The following is a 22,654-nucleotide window of genomic DNA, read 5'->3' as shown; positions in this document are numbered from 1 at the left end:
TTTATATAGGACCATATTAGTTAATGTTACGAAGTTTTTTTTTTATGGCATTGGTTGGCGGACGAGCATATGGGCCACCTGATGGTAAGTGGTCACCGCCCATAGAAAAAGGCGCTGTAAGAAATATTAACCATTCCTTACATCACCTATGCGCCACCAACCTTGGGAACTAAAATGTTATGTCCCTTGTGCCTGTGATTACACTGGCTCACTCACCCTTCTAACCGGAACACAACAATACAGTGTACTGTTATTTGGCGGTAGAATATCTGATGAGTGGGTGGTACCTACCCAGACGGGCTTGCACAAAGCCCTAGTTTTTCTTTTTTAGTGTTAAATATTTATATTGTTAATGTAATTTTCAATAATTAAGTAAATAAATAAGGAAGTCGTTTTATTTATTTTTATAACGTGTTTAAATGCGTCTAGTCACTCACGTCAGTTCGCCCCTTCACTTTAAATTGTTATCCGCGTGCATTACTGTGAGTGTCGCTCGTGCATACAAGATGTATTAGTGTGCGTGAGCTGAATAAGAGTAGAGACAGCAAAAAAATGAATATATTCGTCAAGTTTATTTTATTAAAAAGGCCGAAAATTAAACATGGCTTATTATTTAAGATATTGCTTAATATGCTGCTCAAGGCGCTATTAAATGAAAATAAAATGGCGACAACAAAAATATATTAAGATATTTTATTAATAAATAAACCATTTAAAAAAACTCACACTCTAACGTATCTATTTAATTTATAATATAAACATACATTTTAGAATGCAAATTGTTTGATTTTTTTTAAATATACAGTAGATACAAAGTACATAAGAATGAAAGGCCTTATCAATCGAATGCCTCATAAATCATACAATTGACCGCTGCCCTCAACAGTGAAAGGCATGACGTGTTAAGAAGGGTTCCTTAGCTTAAGCGCCTTAGGCCGTGCCGTTACTTCACAGATTACAAAGACCAGATTTAAGTATATTTTTATATCGTATAGGGTCACCTCTCTTCCATAAGTTTTATTTTCGATATCAAAAGTCAAAATATACTTTATTCAAATACAACAATGAGGGTCTATATATAACTTTCAAATTTTAAAAATAACATTTTTTTATTTTGTTTATTTCCGACTCGGAATGTTGATATTCACGACTTATTTGTTGACGTTGATATACTCTTGAATCACTCTGTCTATTGTTGGAAACCGAATTAATTAAAAACAATTTGATTATTTTTTGTTAAGACAATTTATAATAAACTTAAAAGGTGTTAGATAAAACGTAGGTTTTATTAGTATTTAATTTTCGAATAATATTACACTACTCAATAATTCCAAGATAAGTATTAATACGTATTGAAATTATTAATACGTATGTACATAATTGATATCGGTAAGGAACACATCATCGTCATCAGCCTCTTTAGCTCAGTGGCAGAGCACTGGTCTTGTAAACCAGGGGTCGTGAGTTCAATCCTCACAGGAGGCAACGAGATGTGTTCTTTATTTTTATTGTTATTCATCGTCTTCAAAGTGAGTCTGACCCATAATAAAGCAAAAAAACACTTTACAAAAGTGTGTAATTGTATATTGATGATAAAAAAGCGTGGAGTTAATGCTTGTTGACTTCCAGACAGAAGACATAACATACATATAGACTTGTATTTGATGATACATGACTGTATTTTTAGATATTGAAAAAGAGTAACTACTGAGTTTCTTGCCGGTTCTTCTCGGTAGAATCTACATTCCGAACCGGTGGTAGCTTTACTTTTTTTTTGTTTCGAAAGTGCTTGTAAAAGCCTACTTAAATAAAGTATATATATAATAATAATAGTAAAATTAAAGTAACAGATTGTAAATGCTTGAAAAGATGGCTATGATATGATAAGGTGGGTGTAGTGTCTATTCCACGCGACTCGAATGCAAATGGTAGTTACACACGAGCCAGGATATCATTTGTATACATAAAAGTTTACTTACGATGTTTAGGTTTCCTGAAAGCACCTGAAAACTATGCTGGATTTCAACTCGTAATGTATGGGTGAAATCCATATATTGTTTTCACTGGACTTGTTCGAACACTTTTCGAGCCTAATTTATTTTAAATTTTGGAAACATACTATATAATTTAATAATAATTTTATAATTAAATTATGCAAAATGTTGGTTCAATATTTTTAACGAAAGTCACTACAGTTGACTTACAGAATTTATTTCGAATTGATAATTTTCATTTTCTCTAAAAGTGTTTTTGTAAATATTTGGAGAAAATAAATGTTATTTTTGTATTTTGGCTTTCAAGCCATTTTCTCTTTCCATTCCTTAAGAAATGAAGAAACGATCAGCTTAAGAATAATTTTGCTTGCATCATGAAATAATGATATTTTTCTTGTAAATCGATTGCGTTATGCGTTCGCGTAAAAGCGTAAATGTGTATTACAGGTTGTGAAACATAGACAAAGTGTCACAGCTTGTAATAGGTACCATAGAAAAACAGCGTTCGGCTTTGGAACCTAACTTAGAAGCTAAATAGTACACCTATTTAGGACAAGATCGCTGTCATTGCTTACCAAATCTCTTTTTTATTTTTTACTAGCTGGGGCCTGCGACTCCATTCGTTCGTTCGTGATTTTAAGCCTCAAAAGTAGGTGTATTATATAATTGACATATCTGTGTATCTTTGAATCTGTCGTGGCATTGCAGTTCCCAATAAGTATTTGTCTAACTGCGTAATGTAACAACACGTACGTAAGGTTACACGATATTACACAGGGCCGTCGGGGATTAAAGCATAAACTTTTTGTAGTTGTGAACACGCGACAGAGCCACATAAAGCTAGCCGTGTGCACTGAACTCATTTAAAAGTAAACGGTTTTTATTTGGTATTGGTGGTTGTTGGTGGTATTTTTTTTTTTTTGAATAAATAAGAACCGTGCTCTAATCATAAAATCATCTACGCCGTACCCATTTATATCTATAGTATATTTATTTTACAAACAAACGCTATATGTTACCCCAAAGTTACTACAGTATAAATCAGTGAAAACCGCATCCAAATCGGTTAAGCCGTTCCCGAGATTAGCGGTAACAAACGAATAGATAAACAAACAAAAATTCTAAAAATCACATTTTTGCGATATATTGAGTTGGTAAATAGCCCCAGTACTAAGTTTTCTCAAATATCTTCTATGTACAGATTTCGATCAGTTACGATTCTATTGTATGTATAGATTTTCAATTTTGTTGTGTTTTTTTTGTAGGCTAAGTAGTATAAACTTTATAGTATAAACTTTTTTAATTTTTTTGTCAGTAATTTTTGTCATATATAAAATTTTCTTTCTTTCTTTACAAGAATTATAAACAATAATTAAGTTATATTCGACTAACATACCGAAGTAATTTTATTAAAAGTAAAAAAGTTTTGCCATTTATTTTTCCGTTAAAATCTACGAAATGTAATCATCGACCGATACTAAACTAGTAGTAGTAGAACTAAATTAGTAGTTCTTGTAAAGAAATAAAGAAAAACTTAATTTAATCTTGTATTACAAGCAACGATTGAAAACCTCCTTGTACGAGCCTCCTTGGAAAAAGTATATGTTGATTTTGAAAGCTTTAAATATGATGTTACGTTTAGTATTACGATCATGAAAACGAATAATTGAAGTACTTGTAACATTTTATTCTGTAATTTGTTCGATACACAAGCTTAACTTAAGTTACAACGTCACAGCCTCTTTAGCTCAGTGGTAGAGCACTGGTCTCGTAAACCAGGGGTCGTGAGTTCAAACCTCACAGGAGGCATATGGGAATATAATTTTTATTCGATTTTCTAATGTATTTCATATATTATATTTAGGTACGTGGTAAGTATTTTGATTGGTTTTATTTTTACTTCAATTTTTCATGGTGCCATTTGTTTTATGTAGTAAAAAGAATAATTATTTTCTCAGGGTCAAGAAGCCCTTCTGACCTGAATTGACCTTCTGACTTATTAGAAACATAACGCTTATCCAAATTTTATCTAAGTGTGAACAATAATCGAGAAGGTCAAAAGTCACTGTGTTTATATCTATTCCCTAAAGAATAATTTCGTTGCCTCGTATTCAAACAATAATTAAAAAATCAAATTAATATCCCAATACCTTTTTCAAATAAAACATTGTTTAAATTTTTTAAATTTAATATTCAAGACCTAGCAGCATAAGCATTCTTGGAAATTCAGTTATCGAATATGTCGAACGTAGAAAACTAAAGAGCTTATCTTTAGGAATGTAACGTGTTCAGTGACTCATAATTAGTATAAATACGAGGTTTCATTGTTATTAGATCATTATTCTTTGAGCTATCGTCAACCGAGCAACATAATCGGGAGTAAAAAGTGGAATATGGAAAATATCGAAAATCAACCCATTATAAAGGCGCATTTTCATTGGTCGATAAGCCGGTAGTTAGCCCGATTGCGGGGAGTACCCGCATGCGAGCTAACAACCAATGAAATCCACTGGTCGATAACTCGGTCGATTAAACGTGTGCGGGTGATATCCGCATTCGGGATAACGACCAATGAAACTAGTCAGTCGATAACTCGGTCGATACAAAGCATGCGGTGACTCGCCTCCGTTCAGTCATTCATTAGACGTCATCAATACTACGCGCATTATTTATATTATTAACGCTGTTTATTTACGCAGCGTGGGAGCAAAATGGCTGAACGGTTTTCGGATTCACAAATGCTAAAACTCGTAGAGATCTATCGAGACTACGAATGTTTGTGGAACGTAACGAATGCTTTGTATAAAAATCAGGACGCAAGACAAAGTGCGTACAAACAAATTGCGGAAAAGTTAAACATTAGTGGCATCTCAGACAAAGATATACCAAAAAAAATTAAAAATTTAAGGTCGTCGTACTATCAAGAATTAAAAAAAATTGAAAAGAGCACTCGATCCGGAAGCGACCGAGATTCTGTTTATAAACCGAAGGTGTCATGGTTTTCAATTGCCGATGGATTTTTAAGAGCATTTAAAAATAAAGAGAAGACATTTTCAAATGTAAGTATACAAACTTTATTTATGTTACCAAAGACAATCCTAATTAAGTAGGTTATTTAATATATATTTTTAAGAAATATAATATTATATAAAATATCACTATTTTTTTTATATTTTATTATTTAGACATTTTTTGGAGTAACACGAGACAATCTAATACACTTCTCATAAAAAAAACACCTCGCGAGTTTATTTTTTAAAGATTACTGAAAAAATGTGTGTTTAGGTTAGTAGTGATACCTATGAGGTGTTCAATTAAAAATGTTAATGAATTGATGATCCAATTCAAATTTTTTTTTTTATATAGGTACTTCATGTTTTATTATCATAAGTTAAATAAAAATCGAAATGTTTCGTTTTTTTCATGAGAAGTGTATTATTAAAGAAACAAGTGCCGCGGGGCATAGTGGGTTCTGCCGCGGCGTTGTCCCTAGTGCAGTCTACCCTCAAATTGTTCCGGAATGTTAGTGAATAAATCTTGTTTGCCTCGGCACTGCACCTTCACTACTGAAGTAATCAGCGAATCTATCCCGAATTGTTGTCCCATTTTCAGTTAAGGTATTATCTTCTCCCATGTTCTCGAAGTTTCGAAGAGGTACTTGTCTCCAGGAGCCATTAATTGTTATACCAGTAGAGATATCTTCATAATCCGCAAGTCCAGGTTCAAGATAATTAGAATCATTTTTTCTTAGCCAATTATGAAGCGCGCAAGATGTCCTTGTTATTTTTATGGTATTCTTGACGTTGTTGGCTATTGGTTTTTCAAAAATTCGAAATCGGCTTGCCAATATACCGAACGCATTTTCTACAATTCGCCGAGCCCTTGAAAGACGGTAATTAAAAATTGTTTGCCGTGTCGTTAGATTATTTCCCGGGTATGGTTTCATTATATTATTTTGAAGCGGGAATGCAGCATCCGCAACAATAACACTTTCTGCTGGAATATTCAGACTACCGTCACCAATTGCTCGTTTTAAAGAACAATTACTAAAAACTCCGCCGTCAGAATATCTGCCCTTTGCTCCAATATCAATATAAGTGAATGAATAATCATCATCGACACAAGCTAGTAAAACAATGCTAAAAGTTTTTTTATAATTATAGAACTCAGATCCCCTACAGGCTGGAGCTCGCAAGTTTATATGTTTACCATCAATTGCCCCAATACATCCAGGAAAATTCCACTTTAACTGAAATCCAGCTTTTATATCCATCCATTTTTGTTCTGTGTTTGGGACCTGAAAAAAGAACATATAATCATGAATATTTTTTATTTACAGATCGATGTAAATTCGGAAATAGCTACTGATACTGTTGACTTCGAAAATAATAATACGGTATTAGAAGAGAATGATAGAGAAGAAAACTCAAATGCTGCGGATGAAATTATTGAAAATCGAGTTCAAGAACTAACCGAAACGTCTTCATCTACATTCACTGTGCCATCAAAACTAGCAACGAAGAAAAGGGGCAAATCAAATAAAAGACAGGACGAGGTACATGAAGCCATTGACAAAATAAATAAAATTGCCGAGAATGTTACTAAAAATACAACATCGTTACTACAAAATAAAGAAGATGAATTCGACATTTTTGGGAGATATATAGCCTCGACTTTACGTACATTGCCACGCGAGGTTTCAATTATTGCAAAAACAGATATTCAAAAGGCTTTATCGGAAATTCAATTAAAAGCATTGAGACCTCGACGTCCAATACCTATGATCCAGAAAATCCAGGATATTTAAGTTCCGCGTCTGTGTCTAATTTATCTAACTATGAAGACGATTTCAACAACATCAGTTTCACAAACATATGTAGCAATTTTATATATTATTTATAATTATGCAACATCTATTTGCCTGGTAAGGCATTTTTATTTCATTTAATTATTTGATATTGATTAAATGATTACTACACTCGCGGACACCAAAATCGATCCACTTTGTAATCCACCAGACATTGAAATTTGAAACTAATAACAATAAAGAAATACTTTGTTAGTCAATATTAAGAGATGGTTGTACACAATGTCCGTACATCGGAGAAACACGATACATATTTGGTTATCAAATGAAAAAATGAAAAAAATTTAAATAAAATTATTTGAAAGAAAGAAAGATTTTTCTAAAGATTTTTCGAAAGAAGAGAAGAAAATTTCTTTCTTTCTTTCAAATAAAACTATTTCTAAGAACGTACATTTGAAAACAATATTTTGTAACCTAATTTGTTGTTTCTGCCCATAACACTCCGAAAACGGCATTTCAATATAGTTCAATAAATTGGTGTCCATAAAAAAGGGTGGTACGCTTTAGGTGACCGGAAGTGTATTCTGCTCAATTAAAACTTCTTAACGTACGTACGTACGTACGTAACGTAATTAAAACTTCGAAACGTACAAATTTGTAAGAATATTGCAAAATTTAAATAAACTTTATAACCTTAATATTATTTACTATTTTTATATTTATATGTACTTACTTTTTATATAATCTGCCAGTGCATCATAGAGCGCGTCACACACTTCTGGTATAAAACTGCTCATAATAGAAGGGGACACACGAAATAAGTAATATGAACTTTTGTAAGAATCTCCAATAGCTAAATAACGTAAGGTGACCTCAAGTTTTAATCTTGCAGGAAGAGCCTCACGAAATAATGTGTCTTTTTTTTCAATTCTTTTTTCTACCTTTCTCAATAAATCGTCAAATAAGTTTTTAGGTATTCTGAAAAAATTATCATGATCTTCTACATCACATTCCAATGCCGGATTCAAGTTCGCACACAACGTATTAGAAGCACCGTGCATCTTTCTACTTTTAAGTAAATTTCGTATCCAAAATCTCTTTTTCTTTTTCTTCAAAGAAGTTATTCATTTCTTTTTTAATACACCGCAAACAGTCAAAATTGCTCCACAAAGCAATAATTGTTGATCCATGGCGAGTACGTCTGCTTATCTCAAAACCCACTGCCAAACTGTAGGTACCTAATTCTCTCGCACTTCAAATGCGGGCTCTAACGACCAGTGAAAATGGCTCCCCGCATGCGGGTCTTATCGCATGCGTTATAGAAATCACCCGCACCCCGTATGCGGGCTCTGACGACCAGTGAAAACGATAAACTCTTTGCGGGCCCTATGGCATGCGTTACAGAAATCTCCCGCACCCCGAATGCGGGCCTTATCGACCAATGAAAATGCGCCCTTAAGTTCCTTACCAAACAAGGAAAATGAGCGATATAATCGTACTGCATAAGGTGGGCTTCGATATTTTGAATCACCTACCCTACATCCACATCCAGACCTGGCTTCGAGTAATAACTATCAATTTCCAAAAATAAAAAAGAGCTACCTAAGGTAGCTAGTTAACAAATTTACCAACGATGATGAAATCAAGTCAAGAAGCAGTTTCGGTGTATTTTGAAAATAAAGACAAAACATTTTTAATGAGGGTATGAATAAAATAATTGAAAAAAGTTTTATTTATTTCCCCCTAAATGCCCTATTCCGCAAACATACGAGGGAGCGTTTTTATGTTCTCTTTTATCTAACATAATACTGTGTTATTCAACTTATGGTAAATGTCAGAAGTGACTCATAGACGAAAATATGAACAAATTTTCAAGACAGACTATCAAAAATATTAGTTAAATGTTAATCAAAAGATTAATTACGAGTTATTAAAACAATCTTAGACAAACGAAATATTCTATATCAAAATATTTTCCTACAAAATTAAGACACTTGGTTTATTTATAGCATTAACGTTGATATCACGACGATAATTCTCAAGCTAGCCAACAGCATAAAATAGTGCACAAGACTCCAAGAGTCCATATTTTTTATGGCTTTTATTTTTGCCAAAAGGGCAAAATATTTTCGCCTATGTATCGTGCGATGGAGAAAAAACGATAGAGATTGAACAGTACAGTCGAGATAACAGACTCAATTTAATTTTAAAAGTATAATAGTAACCATGTGTGCGTACAAAAGTGTTCTCACCCATTGTCAAATAGGACGGGAAAACCAAGACAGGAAACAGCTAAAGCGTAGTACCAACGGATTTGACTGCTTTCAATGTTTAACTAAATTTCATTGATAGAGGCTTTGTAGAAGCCCGACTAGGTACCCACTCATCATATATTCTACGACCAAACACCAATGTTGGGTATGATTGTGTTTCGTTTTGAAGGGGTTTGAGTCATTATAACTACTCGCGCAAGGGACATAACATATTTTTTGGGAACTAACATTTTACTTAGCACCAACGTTGGAGGTGCATTGGCGATGAGAGGAATGGTTAGTATTTATTTCAGTGCCAATAAATAAAATAATAAAAATAAATATATAAAATCGTTTAGTTACCATTAAGTTGAATTGATATTTGTATCCATAGTTATGCGGTGTTTGAAAGCGGAAATGACCACTTAACATTATGAAGGCAATTGATACTACTAAAAATATACACTATCGTTCAAATATTGTTGTTTTAAAGATTTTTAACATGATTTACAATATTTAACGTAACGTCGTAAGCCTCTTTAGCTCAGTGGCAGAGCACTGGTCTTGTAAACCAGGGGTCGTGAGTTCAATCCTCACAGGAGGCACTAGGAGGCGTATGTTTTCTAAGAACATATTTTTAATATTATCAAGAATAATTTTAAAACAATAAAAAATGTTTTAACGAGTAAAATTAATGACTTCGTATTAAAATATATAAAAAATATGTTCAAAACATGTTCATTAATTCGATTATATGATTGGATGAGGTTGTTCTAGAATATTCCTCACTATTTTCCGCTTGGGGAAGACGGGCATGTGTTGGTATCCTATTCTGTATCCATGATAACGTGTATACCTTTCACGATAATCGGTTGTGTAGTTAGGACTTAAAGCGTCACAGATAAACACGCTTACGCATTTATGTATAATATTATAGCCTATTTTAATCAGGAGGCACGAGGAAGCGTATGTTTTCTAAGAACATATTTTTAATATTATCAAGAATAATTTTAAAACAATAAAAAATGTTTTAACGAGTAAAATTAATGACTTCGTATTAAAATATATAAAAATATGTTCAAAACATCTTCATTAATTCGATTATATGATTGGATGAGGTTGTTCTAGAATATTCCTCACTATTTTCCGCTTGGGGAAGACGGGCATGTGTTGGTATCCTATTCTGTATCCATGATAACGTGTATACCTTTCACGATAATCGGTTGTGTAGTTAGGACTTAAAGCGTCACAGATAAACACGCTTACGCATTTATGTATAATATTATAGCCTATTTTAATCGAAGTTGAAATTAAGATAAACAAACTTTAGACTTGCGTATTTCATGCGATTAACCAATAGATCATCTATAATGTAAACTACTTTCTTAATTCTTGATAAATAGATCTTTATTAACAAGAATATTTCATATAACTACTTACAAAAACAGTAATTTTACGTTCAAAGTTCCCATGTCATCACGCACCATAAAAAAATACTCTAATTGTTTCGTAACGCGCCAAAAGAAGTGTAACTTGAAACAAAATCATCTATACTAATAATATAAATGCGATATTATCTCTGTCTGTCTGCTTGTTACTCACCCGCGGCCGAACTGAACCGAATTCGATGAAATTTAGTATGAAGCGAGCTTGAAATCCAAGGAAGGACATAGACTTTTAAGCCTAATACTTAACGAACAACCCCAAAAAGCGAGTGTATCATTGGAAGACAACTAATAATATGTACATAAAGGCAGATCTCCATCTCTATCGGGATAAACAATTTGTTTATTCTTTTCTTAAGACATTACAATAACACAATATAACAATGAGGAACAAAGGCGATTCATCGCAGACGTTGCGCTTGCGTTGACTACCCCACAATAATGGCGGCGTTCAACATTCCTGCCAACCATCGATACGACACTTCACCAGACCGACTACCTGTCAAATCTTGTTTCCTCATAATTTAAAAAATGTGCGTTAGCGATGCGCTCTCATATATGTATATATAGAAGATTACTGAGGTTATTTAATAAATAAGATCATTTTACGTCTACATCTTAATTCAGTATCTACTGAATAAAGATGTAGACGTAAAATGTTTACACATTTTACACTCAAAAAAAAACATAAAAGACACGATTTCCCAACGTTTCCGCAACAAAATAAACACATAAATAGAATTAACTCCTTGAAAAAATATACTATTTGCTCCGAACCCTGACCCGCGACCCTTGCCGAACAAGAATTCCAACACAACGCTGTCGTATAATCGTATATTCCTATATATCGGCCTTTCTCCTTTAACAATTCAAGCTGACTCCATTATAAAGCATAGTCAATATCAGCCTCTTTAGCTCAGTGGTAGAGCACTGGTCTCGTAAACCAGGGGTCGTGAGTTCAAACCTCACAGGAGGCATACATGGAATGTTAACTTTTCTTATTTACGTTTTGCTCCTTGAACAATGAACGAGTAAAATAAGTAATCTGACGGTTTCTTAGTTTAAAAAAAAAAATGTCTTCAATATACTTTCGTTTATTTACAAACGATAACATTGGTACTTACGAAATAAATAACATTTTTATTTGTTTTAAAATATCCACAATTGGTAAATTAATTTGGTAATTATACTTGTGACCAATAAATTAAATAAATTGCAATTTCAAAGAATTTAATAATGCTAGTGATATATATTTTAATCCTGAAACAATACGAAGGAAACAAGGGAAATGAGCAATATAATGATTACGAAGCTTCAAGCAATCCATCAAATCAATTTTAATCAAGTAAACTTCACAATGAAACGTTTTTGAATGGTCAATATTTAAATACTACCACCGTTTCGGAAAGCAGACTCCAGCGAGAAGAAACGGCAAGAAATCCGCATAATTTCTCTTTTAAAATAAACAGATTTACAGTGCTGCTTTTTACAATAATTAGTGTCCTGTGAAGGAACCCGAGCCTAGATCGAGGCGCATTTTTTTCTAAAAAGTATTCTTTTAGTGAATAATAAGAAGCTTTGAAGCTTTATCATTATTTTGTTCACTTCGTCGCGAACAAACTTCCTTTGAGACGTTTTCCTTCACGAGGTAAATTTAGCAAATAAAATATCATTGGTACAGAGAACTGCAAAATCCCGGAGTTTGGAAATTGAAAGTGTGTACACTCCCGTGGCTCGGAAGGCACGTGAAGACGTTGGTCCTGCGCCTGCACTCTTTCCGTGTCGAATTTGCCGTCCCATCGAATTATTAGAGTGATAATAGAGAGTGAACCTGTGTTTGCACACACATTTGTGCACTATATATCCCGCGTAGTTGGCTGAGAATGTCCGCTGTTGCTGAAATCGGAAAGGACGACAAATTATCACAATACATATAAATCTTATATATTAATAGCGCAAGCCGATTTTTGATTTAACAAATAAATAATTTATTTGTTAAATCTAATAACTAATGGGTAATGGGCGGTTAACGAATGGAGAAGGACCATTCACCAGAAACGTAACGTTGTAAGTACAATGCTCACAGTTCATTGCATTGACCATTTATTAAACTAATAATCATTTTCCAAATAACAATGTTTAATTTGTAAATTGTGAAAGTTTATTAAAAAAATTAAAGTAAATTGTTATCGACAAAGACGAATTCTAACTGAACTAATGTATACTACTAGACAATATTTAATTAAAAAAATGTTTTATAACTTTGGTGCCAAATGTAGATTAGCGACTTGCAGCTTACAATGAAATGAAATCAAAACGAAACCAGTCATAGGTTACGAAATTCCTTAAAAATCTGTTGAATAAACGCGAAGTTTCGCGAGCGACCCACTAGTGTATATTAAACCTTAGATTATTTATATATGTTGATAAAGTGTGGTACTAGAAAAGAACTAAAACATAATTTCGTTATCTTGGTGTGCGTGACAACTACGCTTGATACTCGCCAATCGTCGTACTACTTTTTTAGTGTGCGTGTGTTTTACTTATCGTTCTTAGTTTGACAGAAATTATCATAGATATTAATATAATACCGCTGTTTTAAAAAGTTTTAAATAAAAAAAAAATTAAAATCAAAATAAAATGATTTAGTTAGACTACCGACTTTATATTCTTACTACTAATTATTTCAAAAAAATAACACAACATGATATAATAAACAGTACAATAGTTTGCTTGCTACTTCACATGGCGATTGTTTATTGTCATGTATCGTCATTATAGATACAATGGTTACTAATTAAATATAGATACACTATAAGTATTTATAGTAACAGGTATCTTGATTTATTTATTTTAGGAAACTAAGGCATAATATTTTACAATATGTTTTTAAACTTAATTAAATAGAATTAGACGTCAACAAATTTGTAAGTTAGACATTGGCTGTAAGAAATATTAACCATTCTTTACAGGGCCGGATCTACCGTATGGCCTTTTGGGCTTTAGCCTAGGGCGCCGTGGATTGAAGCCCCCAGCTAAGTCAAGTCAAATCAAAGTAAAAAATAGACGATAATGATGGATTATATCATTTTATTAAATTAAACAGATCGTATGGTTAGCTGCCCTGAGAATCCTGCAATTTATCAAACCCATTCAATTAATTTAATTCAAGTCTACGTTCAGGTGTGTCTTAAGTGGGGCTCCTAAGTAGTATTAACACAGGGCCCCCTAAACTTTTGGTCCAGCCCTGATTCTTTACATCACACCAATGCGCCACCAACCTTGGGGAGATGTTATGTCCCTTGTGCCGTAATTACACTGAATCACTTACCCTTAAAACCTGAACACTGAGATTAAATATTGCTGTTTGGCGGTAGGATATCTGATGAGTGGGTGATTACCAGACATGCTTGTAAACGCCCTATCACCATTTAGATATAATAGCATAATAATGATTATAAAGAATATTTACTACAAAAACTGCGTTCCACAAAAGTTCACATTGGAAATGGTTTAACGACACCCCATTATCCCGACAGCAGACAAGCAAAGTAAGTTTAGTGTAACACCACGTTGAGCCATACAGTAACAATCGCGGCTGGAGACAAACCACCACTAAATTCACGTATTGTCATTAATGCTTCCATGGACGTCTTTATTAGTTTCACTTATAGTGATAATGATGTCATATTACAACCTTTTACTTATTTAATCTTTATGCAATATATAAAGCAAACAAGGACTTAATTACTTACATTGTTCTCCTAATAGAGGTTTCCACATTGAGCCAAAACAAAATCGGACATAGGATGCACTCACAATTAACTTCAATAATACATAACTCAACATAATTATAATTTACTGGGCAAACGGAATCCTAATAATGAAATCTAACATTCATATGCAACATTTCGTAAATAGTCCAATGCATTTTAATACCAGCAACTCGTTGCTCCCAAACTGACTAACTAATACTACATGTACTAATGAGGATGCCTAACTGACAAAATACTAAACATATATACTTGATGTATAAAATGCTCGGCGGTGAAGGAAAACATCGTGAGGAAACCTACATGTGTCTAATTTCAACGAAATTCTGCCACAAGTTTATCCAAGCCGTATTGGAGCAGCGTAGTGGAATATGCTCCAAACCTTCTCCTCAAAAACGAGAGGAGGCCTTATCCCAGCAGTGGGAAATTTACAGGCTTGTTAAATTGTATGTAATATGAGGTACCTAACCAGAAGGGCTAGGGCTAGGGCAAGCTTATTAGCCAAGCGACTTTCTAAAGGTCGAAATTTCCAGAACGAAAACTGAAAACCAAAAACATACTGTGCTTTCTTTTGCGACACTAGCGCCGTGCACATAATTAATCCTTCAAGTTGTTTCTGCAGCACTTGTGCCACGGTAGAACTCGTACTCGTAAATATATCGAGTATATCGATATTTCATTGTGCGGTAAAAACAAATGAATGACTGTTTTCATAACTCAAATGTACCAGCGAAATTAATTTATAATTTTGAATTTGGAATTATTAACCAAAGAGGAGATATTTCAGATCAAAGTGGTCAGTACGAAAAAACGTTAATTTCATATGTAAAGAATATTATTGCCTAGCAAGGAACCATGCGCATGTTATTTATAAACACTTCGTGTGTAAATTCGACTTTAGTATGAGTTCCTCTTGAAATATAGGTATATTAGCAAAAACAGGAAATTAAACAATGTATTATAGTTTAAAATATTAACCAAGCAAATCTGAGAAGGGAGTTCTTACAAAACAAATAACCTATAAGTTAATTAACCATCGTAAACTTAAAGTATTTTTGGTAAAAAAATGAATTTCTAGTGAATACATATTATAAGGATCGTGTACCATCATGACGTACATTGATAGTCTTCATTGCTAAACTTAATATAATATGCCTGAAAATATATAATGTAACGTCGTAGGCCTCTTTAGCTCAGTGGCAGAGCACTGGTCTTGTAAACCAGGGGTCGTGAGTTCAATCCTCACAGGAGGCATCGATTATTTTTGATTAACAATTTATAATATAATTTGGTAAGTATTTTTGTATCCATTTAAGTTATATGATTAAACTTACAAGGAAATCTATCTATCTCTAATATACCATTGTATTACATATAATTACTTTTGCGTGCGGCTTCCTGCGTTCGATGAAGAGATAAGCGTAGTTATAACTACATATATGTATATATTACTATGACATCATTATAATTAACGACGCAACTGTAATTGGAGAGAAAATAATCGTTCCAGACGCTTAAATATTTTTATTTTTTTTTATTATGGCATTGGTTGGCGGACGAGCATATGGGCCACCTGATGGTAAGTGATCACCATTGCCCATAAACAAAGGCGCTGTAAAAAATATTAACCATTCCTTACATCACCTATGCGCCACCAACCTTGGGAACTAAGATGTTATGTCCCTTGTGCCTGTGATTACACTGGCTCACTCATCCTTCTAACCGGAACACAATAATACAGAGTATTATTATTTAGCGGTAGAATATCTAATGAGTGGGTGGTACCTACCCAGATGGGCTTGCACAAAGTCCTACCTATTTGTTCGTTACTTGTTTTGAATTTTGTGGGGTATCTTATTACAATTTTTCACTACGGTAAATTATGGAATGTTATTCTTGTAAACATATAAATATCAAAATACTTAATATATTCAAAAAGTTGAAAAATAAACTATTACTGTATTGGATCTTAAAATATTTATTATTTATACAACATGTGTAATGTGTATGTATGTTAATATATATATATATATATATATATATATTTATTAAAATAGTTTTTTTTCTCGTATTGTTAAGTTGTTTAACGATTTTATTGAAAAGTTACTATAGTCTTTTTATAGGTTCAAAATCGATGGTTATCCCAAGAGTTTACAACTAAGGAAAGTAGATAAATATGCGTATAAAGAGTTATTAAGAGATAAGAGAGAGTAATATAATATTTTTTACGAAGAAACACATACAAGGAAGAAACCCTACCCTTACAAATATTAACATCATAATCGCTCCCACAACATTTACAGCCCGTAAATTTCCCACAGCTGGGCTAAGGCCTCCTCTCCCTTTGAAGAGAAGGTTAGGAGCATATTTCACCACGCTGCTCCAATGCGTGTTGGTGGATTCACATGTGGAACAATTTCGTTGAAATTAGACACATGCAGGTTTCCTCACGATGTTCTCCTTCACCGCCAAGCACGAGATGAATTATAAACACAAATTAAGCACATGAAAATTTAGTGGTGCTTTTCTGGGTTTAAGTCCGCAATCATCGATTTTGATGTTCGGGTTCTAACCACTAGGCCATCTAGGCTCCCATACAACCCTGATGAAAAATATCCATATCAGGAATTAACTGGTAAAGTAAAAAAAATAAAAAATTAACCTTTCATTTTAAGGTTATTTAAAGACCAACACATACATTTAGACACGCACACATTTATTTGCGTGCATGAGCATGTTTGAATGAATGGATCAAATAAAAGTAATCTCTTATCGAGTTTGGAGAGGGTTCTCTTCACACAATGCTCATACATTACCTTACATTACCTTATTTCAGCTTAAGTAATTGTATTTTATATTCATTTTATTACACGTTTTTTAAACGTTTAATCTTTATTTACCTCTAACATAAAATTGAGATTGCTGTTTCAAAATAAAATTAGATAAATATACGTCATGTGTTATAAGATGTGCAGCAGAGGCGTTAGTACTTGACTACGAACACAGAGATCGCTTGAAGGAATTGATATGACGCCTTCCTCGCCGATCTTAACCAACTGCGTCGGAAATATTATCGTGCATCATCAGTTATTCTACCGTCAAACAGCAATACTTAGCATTGTTGTGAAAAGTGAATGAGCCAATGTAACTATAGCCACGAGGTTCGTAACAGGTTAACTACTAAGGTTGGTGGAGCATTGGCAATGTAAGGAATTGATGTTAACCATTCCTATTCATACTTACAGCGTCAATGTCATTGGTTGCTGGTGACGACTTGCCATGGTCTAAGTGCGTACATTACATAAAAACCCGTACGTAGCCAATCGAAGTCATGGCGGGTACTTAGCTTTATTACAAAGCCATGAAGAGTCTCGATCGTGACATCATCAGCCTCTTTAGCTCAGTGGTAGAGCACTGGTCTCGTAAACCAGGGGTCGTGAGTTCAAACCTCACAGGAGGCAAGGCTTTGATTACATAAGCAAGATTTTTTAGTATAGATTTTCAAATTATCCTTTTTTCATAATTTTTATTTATTTATATTTGACTTAGATATTATATAAATGGTTAAAATAGATTAATACAGAAACTAATAATTCTATTATGAAGATTTAAAGATTTTTTTTCCACTATTTTGAAGTTATAAAGTGGTTTAATATACTTAATATAAAAAAATCAACCGGATTAGGTAGTAGTTTATGCGTTACTCCAAAACATACAACACACAAAAAACAAAAACTTACTTCTATGTAATATTAGAATGATTTATCTTTAATATTAAATTCAAACCCTTTCAAATGTTCTATGAAAATAGATTGACTATTATTTAACACGACGTTTTAATGCAAGTAAAACAATGGCGGTGGCTCGCACCGCTGGTCACTTACAGCCCATTAGAGCTTCGCCACGCGGAAGCTATGGAGGGCCCAATGTATTATGAATTTTATATAGACCATAATCTATGTCAATAGAACTTGTGTGAAACAACGAATTTTCTAAGCGAATGTGTTCTCTACTATAATAAACGTAATAAATAATTAATATTTAGCCAATATAATTAGTTTGTTTCTATTATCACTATTAAATTTACTGTTTTATTTAAAAATGAATAACAGTATATATGTTTCAACTTTATACCCTTTTTTTCTCGCAGTGAAAACCTTTAGAAGGTACCCGGACCCCTTGAACCAGGTTATGTAGGATTCCTAACCACTAAAACAACAACAACGGCCGTCTTCAACGAGGATCAAAGAGGCTGCGGGATCGTGTTGATATAACGCATCAGCAGTCCCACCCGTGCTGTGCTGTTTCCTCCAGAAGATCATTCCGATTGCTATCCTTCTCAGAGCCACTTGGGACACGCAAGACCCCCCACGGCCCGGCCCGAGGGTAATTCACTATATTTTGAGCCCCAGCGTCGCTGTGGGAGGGCCATGACGCGACGCCTTCATGTTATCTGCCGAGCGGGAGCAGATCGGCCCTTTGCCGTTCCTGCTTTACCGTCTCCATCTATACTATAACGGTCTCACAAAAGGAGACGACCGCTCATTACGCCGATTCCCTGTAGAGCATCGCAGTGAGAGGTATGGGACCTTATGAACCTACAAGTTTGCACGTTCCACACAGGCCTCCATCACATACCGAGCGATATCCCGGTCAGATAGCCCTATACCCTACTCTACATAGCCTTCTGGCGTACTGTCAAATATTATAGATAAAAACAATGAGATTTAGACATAGAAAAATTTACTACTTTTTAGTAATTGACTACACTAGTGACTCATCTAAGCGCGGGATCCGGGTCCTCTCCGCTAAGTCAATGTAGCGGCAAAGATTTTATTTTAGAATTGATAGGAGGAATTGAATTTGATATTATTTTCATATAAATTCTTCCACTTACGCAGCGCATAAGCGCTATACCCTTAAGCTATACCTAATTTGACAAAATATTTATAATTTTTTTACCAAAGACTTCTTTCCAATCAAGCAATTTCCTGATATTAACGCGAACATACACACAGACAAACGTGAAGTGCTATTCCATTTATAAAACCCTAATAATAAATTGATCTATAGAATTGAACTACACCTACACAGCCAGCATGATTTGAGATAATCCTATTGTTAGCGATTCTTTCAGTTCCATGCACCCACTGAACAATCCGCACTGCATAATACTCTTGTGCTATCGAGATTCCCGATAACGCAAGGGTGTAATGCAGTACGGATTTGATATTGTTATACCTATCACTACTGCCAGTGCCAGGATCATATTGAAAAAAAAAATTCATTTGATTTAATTAAAAGTTGTAGTTGTTATATGTTAGACAAGCTGAAGCCCGCGACTCCGTTCGCATGAATTTCAGCCTCAAAAGTGGGAGTATTATATGGTTGACATATCTGTGCATCTTTGAATCTGTCGTGGCATTGTAGTTCCCAATAAGTATTTGTCTATTGTTTTAATAAATCATTACTACAGTATAAATCAGTAAAAACCGCTTCCGAGTCGGTTAAGCCGATTCCAAGATTCTAAAAATCATAATGTGATCTATTGCGTCAATAGATAAATAGATATGTAGATATAGATATGTTAGATATGCAACATGCTTGTGACACTTTTGACTTTGAACAATTCTGTGAAATTCAATTAAAGCCCGTTAACTTGTCAGTATCTGACAACTTCATATTAGTGAACAGTCCGTCTTAATTTCCGCTTTGGACGATCGGTCAGGCGAACGAGAATTCGTAAGAATTCTTTTTTGGATAGGAAATAGCCCGAACGTTGGGCAATTGTTGTACTTAAGACGGCGATGAAAGGGGAAATAGGCAACTTATATTTTTCCAATTCCTCGTGTAATTTCTCGACTGATAATCAATTTAATTAATAAAAAAATCGAGGAAGTCCGATCAGTATTGGTGTAAATGTCAGTGTGATTTAGACACAACCCATTTGCAATTTCTTAATATATATACATATTATCTAACATACTATCTGTATATAGTCTTTGTCATTATCAAATAGCAAATGAGAGTATAGTCTTCATAAAAAATTGGAGTTATAGTTTGATATACCGCTTTAAAAAATATATAAGCATATGTAAGGTTTTATGAGGTAAATGCATCTATAGAGGCAATTGCATCTAATGATGACATCGTAAAAAAAACAAACGCTTACTACTATTACTTCCACCTCTGTTTTTAAATTAACGGTGTCAGGTCAAAGGCCTCATCTCCACAAAAGGGAGATGAGGACTTTGACCAGCAATGTGTTATGGAAGGCTTTTACTTTTATATATTTCTTTATGCAAATTTAGATTTGTTCAACCAAATTTCAATAAAACAAGTCTCTAGTACATTCAGGATTCACCTAAAAAACATGTACAACTCTGTTCTAGTATAGCAGATTAGAGGCAACTTATCCATAGTGGGTGACAACAATTGCAATGTAAAAAAGAATGGGTATTGTCTATGCCTCATGATTTCAAAAAAAGAAAAGATAATGTACAAACTATGTTATTTAATTACTAAGACAACCTATTATAAAATTAAGAAATTAAATTATTATTATTTAAAATTATTTCTTCCATAGAGCCTTTCCTTTTGGCTTAAGCCTGTTACTAATAATTGCTTGTCGCTCTTCTTCCTTCGCTCTTATTGCATTCTGATGTCTCTGTTTCGCAAAATCAACTTCTGAGCACATCGAGACAATTTGACTTGCATATTCCTGATGTTTGAGCATGCGTTTCTTCTGTTTTTGCTGAAAAATATAAAAAAAAATACATTGAAAATAATTTTAATGATACAATTCAAAATATACTATTTATTTTTCTTTTTTAATTAAGCTTACTAGCTCTCCTTATTCTTAAAAGTTATATTATACACAGATGATATTAGAATTGTTTGTATATATTTGATGATTAATTGTATAGAATTATATTTGTCTTTAAATCCCCTATGTATAGTAAGTGTAATAATAGATATACAAATAAAATATTACCACAAATATTGCAGCACAAGACTGGTGATTATACTTAAAAACTTATTTAATAAGAAAATGAGCTACATATTAAAAAGTCAAATCAACGGTCAGTCTACAAAATATGTGAAACTTATGTGCATTGTATATTGTAAATTTTAAGTATCATTCAACATCATGAGTTTCAATATACTAATAGTTTGTTTATAATTTGGCTTGTACTTGGGAGTGGAGACATTGTGAGCAAGCCTGCATGAAGACATGAAATACTATCATTTGAATATCAACCTATCCTTATGGGACTTTATATAATAACAGTAATGCTATGTAATTCTCATATATTTAAAAATTAGCCTGATGGCAGATACGAATGCATCTATAACAATGGGTATAAGCTTATTTAATTACCAGTAATGGTGTCGGTCTTCCATCTAAAAAGGTATAATCCTGTCCATCAGTGAGAATACCTTCAGCCGTCCGATTGACCGACAAACCTCGGTTGACTCGCCACTGCTTGATATACAGCGCTGATGTACAACTCAGTGAACGAGTGATGGTGTTTACTGAAAATTAATGAAAGTTAACTTTTGCAACTACCAACACAAGCAATTTAATACTTTAAAATATTTACGTTTAGTGTATGTTAAGCTACTTATCCCTTTTGTTAATGTATTCATATTTTATGATTCTATAAGTTTTTCAATTAAATCCGTATGTACTCGAATTTATTTTTTTAAATATAAATTTAAGGTTAAATTATTTTTGACATTTGACAACAGATACCACAGAGTATACTTATATAATCTTTCAAAAGATAAATATTTTAAAGAAATAACTAAAACAATTATTATAAGGTGTTCTATCTCTTTCAACAGACATTTAAAAAGAGACAGACCGTATTATCATCTTTGTAAAATCACAAGTGGTCGTGTAACTTCTGGATGTGTAAGCAAAGTTATATTGAAAGAAAACATCGAGCATCGAGATTATCCGAGTATTATGGGTGATCAAAAAAATGTATTGCACGTCCATAATTATGTTATAATCTAACAGGTGGTTTTCAATTGTAGTAATGTAATATAAATATTAACGAGTGTTGTTTTTATGAATTAAAAAATGATCTTTATAAAACACACTATAGTGCAAATCAGTGGCGTAGAAAAGTTTCATTCTAAGCGGGCCTTACCGGTAAATGCAAATGTTACCATCTTCGTTTTTTTTTATTGTTTTTTATTTAAATTAGAACGGGTTAAAAGGACTATCTGATTTTTATCATAACCTTTTCAAATTAATATTACATTTTTAACAAAAAAGTTCTTGAACTTCGCATTAAAATAAAAAGTAAGTTGACATCTTTAGCAGTTGAGACAAATAGACTTTAGAAATAGGATAGTTAATATATTTTAAAAA

At 33.3% G+C, this 22,654-nt stretch overlaps 2 protein-coding genes and 6 non-coding genes across 8 annotated transcripts; 6 read left to right on the top strand and 2 right to left on the bottom strand.

Annotated features, from left to right (window-relative positions):
- Nucleotides 1-1,413: 1,413 nt before the first annotated feature.
- Nucleotides 1,414-1,485, top strand: Trnat-ugu. Its single transcript has one exon. It is a non-coding gene; the product is annotated as a tRNA-Thr (tRNA).
- A 2,246-nt stretch (nucleotides 1,486-3,731) lies between these two features.
- Nucleotides 3,732-3,803, top strand: Trnat-cgu. The gene has a single exon. It is a non-coding gene; the product is annotated as a tRNA-Thr (tRNA).
- Nucleotides 3,804-5,517: 1,714 nt separating this feature from the next.
- LOC125069521 (protein ALP1-like) lies at nucleotides 5,518-8,254 on the bottom strand. Its single transcript, XM_047679041.1, has 2 exons — nucleotides 7,538-8,254; nucleotides 5,518-6,293 (listed from the first exon to the last, which is right to left on the bottom strand). The coding sequence occupies exons 1-2, from the start codon at nucleotides 7,860-7,862 to the stop codon at nucleotides 5,518-5,520; spliced, it is 1,101 nt and encodes a 366-aa protein (XP_047534997.1). The 5' UTR covers nucleotides 7,863-8,254.
- A 1,332-nt stretch (nucleotides 8,255-9,586) lies between these two features.
- Nucleotides 9,587-9,658, top strand: Trnat-ugu. Its single transcript has one exon. It is a non-coding gene; the product is annotated as a tRNA-Thr (tRNA).
- A 1,745-nt stretch (nucleotides 9,659-11,403) lies between these two features.
- On the top strand, nucleotides 11,404-11,475 carry Trnat-cgu. The gene has a single exon. It is a non-coding gene; the product is annotated as a tRNA-Thr (tRNA).
- A 3,978-nt stretch (nucleotides 11,476-15,453) lies between these two features.
- Trnat-ugu lies at nucleotides 15,454-15,525 on the top strand. Its single transcript has one exon. It is a non-coding gene; the product is annotated as a tRNA-Thr (tRNA).
- Nucleotides 15,526-17,660: 2,135 nt separating this feature from the next.
- Trnat-cgu lies at nucleotides 17,661-17,732 on the top strand. The gene has a single exon. It is a non-coding gene; the product is annotated as a tRNA-Thr (tRNA).
- Nucleotides 17,733-20,765: 3,033 nt separating this feature from the next.
- LOC125069113 (39S ribosomal protein L52, mitochondrial) lies at nucleotides 20,766-22,018 on the bottom strand. Its single transcript, XM_047678486.1, has 3 exons — nucleotides 21,876-22,018; nucleotides 21,653-21,807; nucleotides 20,766-21,025 (listed from the first exon to the last, which is right to left on the bottom strand). Exons 1-3 carry the CDS (start codon nucleotides 21,919-21,921, stop codon nucleotides 20,843-20,845), a joined length of 384 nt encoding a protein of 127 aa, XP_047534442.1. The 5' UTR covers nucleotides 21,922-22,018; the 3' UTR covers nucleotides 20,766-20,842.
- Nucleotides 22,019-22,654: the final 636 nt, after the last annotated feature.

The sequence above is a fragment of the Vanessa atalanta genome, chromosome 15 (genome assembly GCF_905147765.1).
Source record: "Vanessa atalanta chromosome 15, ilVanAtal1.2, whole genome shotgun sequence".
NCBI classification, from domain to species: domain Eukaryota; kingdom Metazoa; phylum Arthropoda; class Insecta; order Lepidoptera; family Nymphalidae; genus Vanessa; species Vanessa atalanta.
Note: the sequence above shows the minus strand (reverse complement) of the source record. Positions and strands in the feature narration are given on the sequence as shown.

Bases quoted from the DNA above. Each gene is read 5' to 3' on its own strand.
- LOC125069521 (XM_047679041.1), bottom strand. From the start codon at position 7,862: ATGCACGGTGCTTCTAATACGTTGTGTGCGAACTTGAATCCGGCATTG. The intron at 6,294-7,537 runs AAAGTAAGTACA...TGTTCTTTTTTC, and splicing joins TGCACTGGCAGATTATATAA to AGGTCCCAAACACAGAACAA.
- LOC125069113 (XM_047678486.1), bottom strand. From the start codon at position 21,921: ATGAATACATTAACAAAAGGGATAAGTAGCTTAACATACACTAAAC. The intron at 21,808-21,875 runs GTAAATATTTTA...ATTAATTTTCAG, and splicing joins TAGCTTAACATACACTAAAC to TAAACACCATCACTCGTTCA. The intron at 21,026-21,652 runs GTAATTAAATAA...TATATTTTTCAG, and splicing joins GAAGACCGACACCATTACTG to CAAAAACAGAAGAAACGCAT.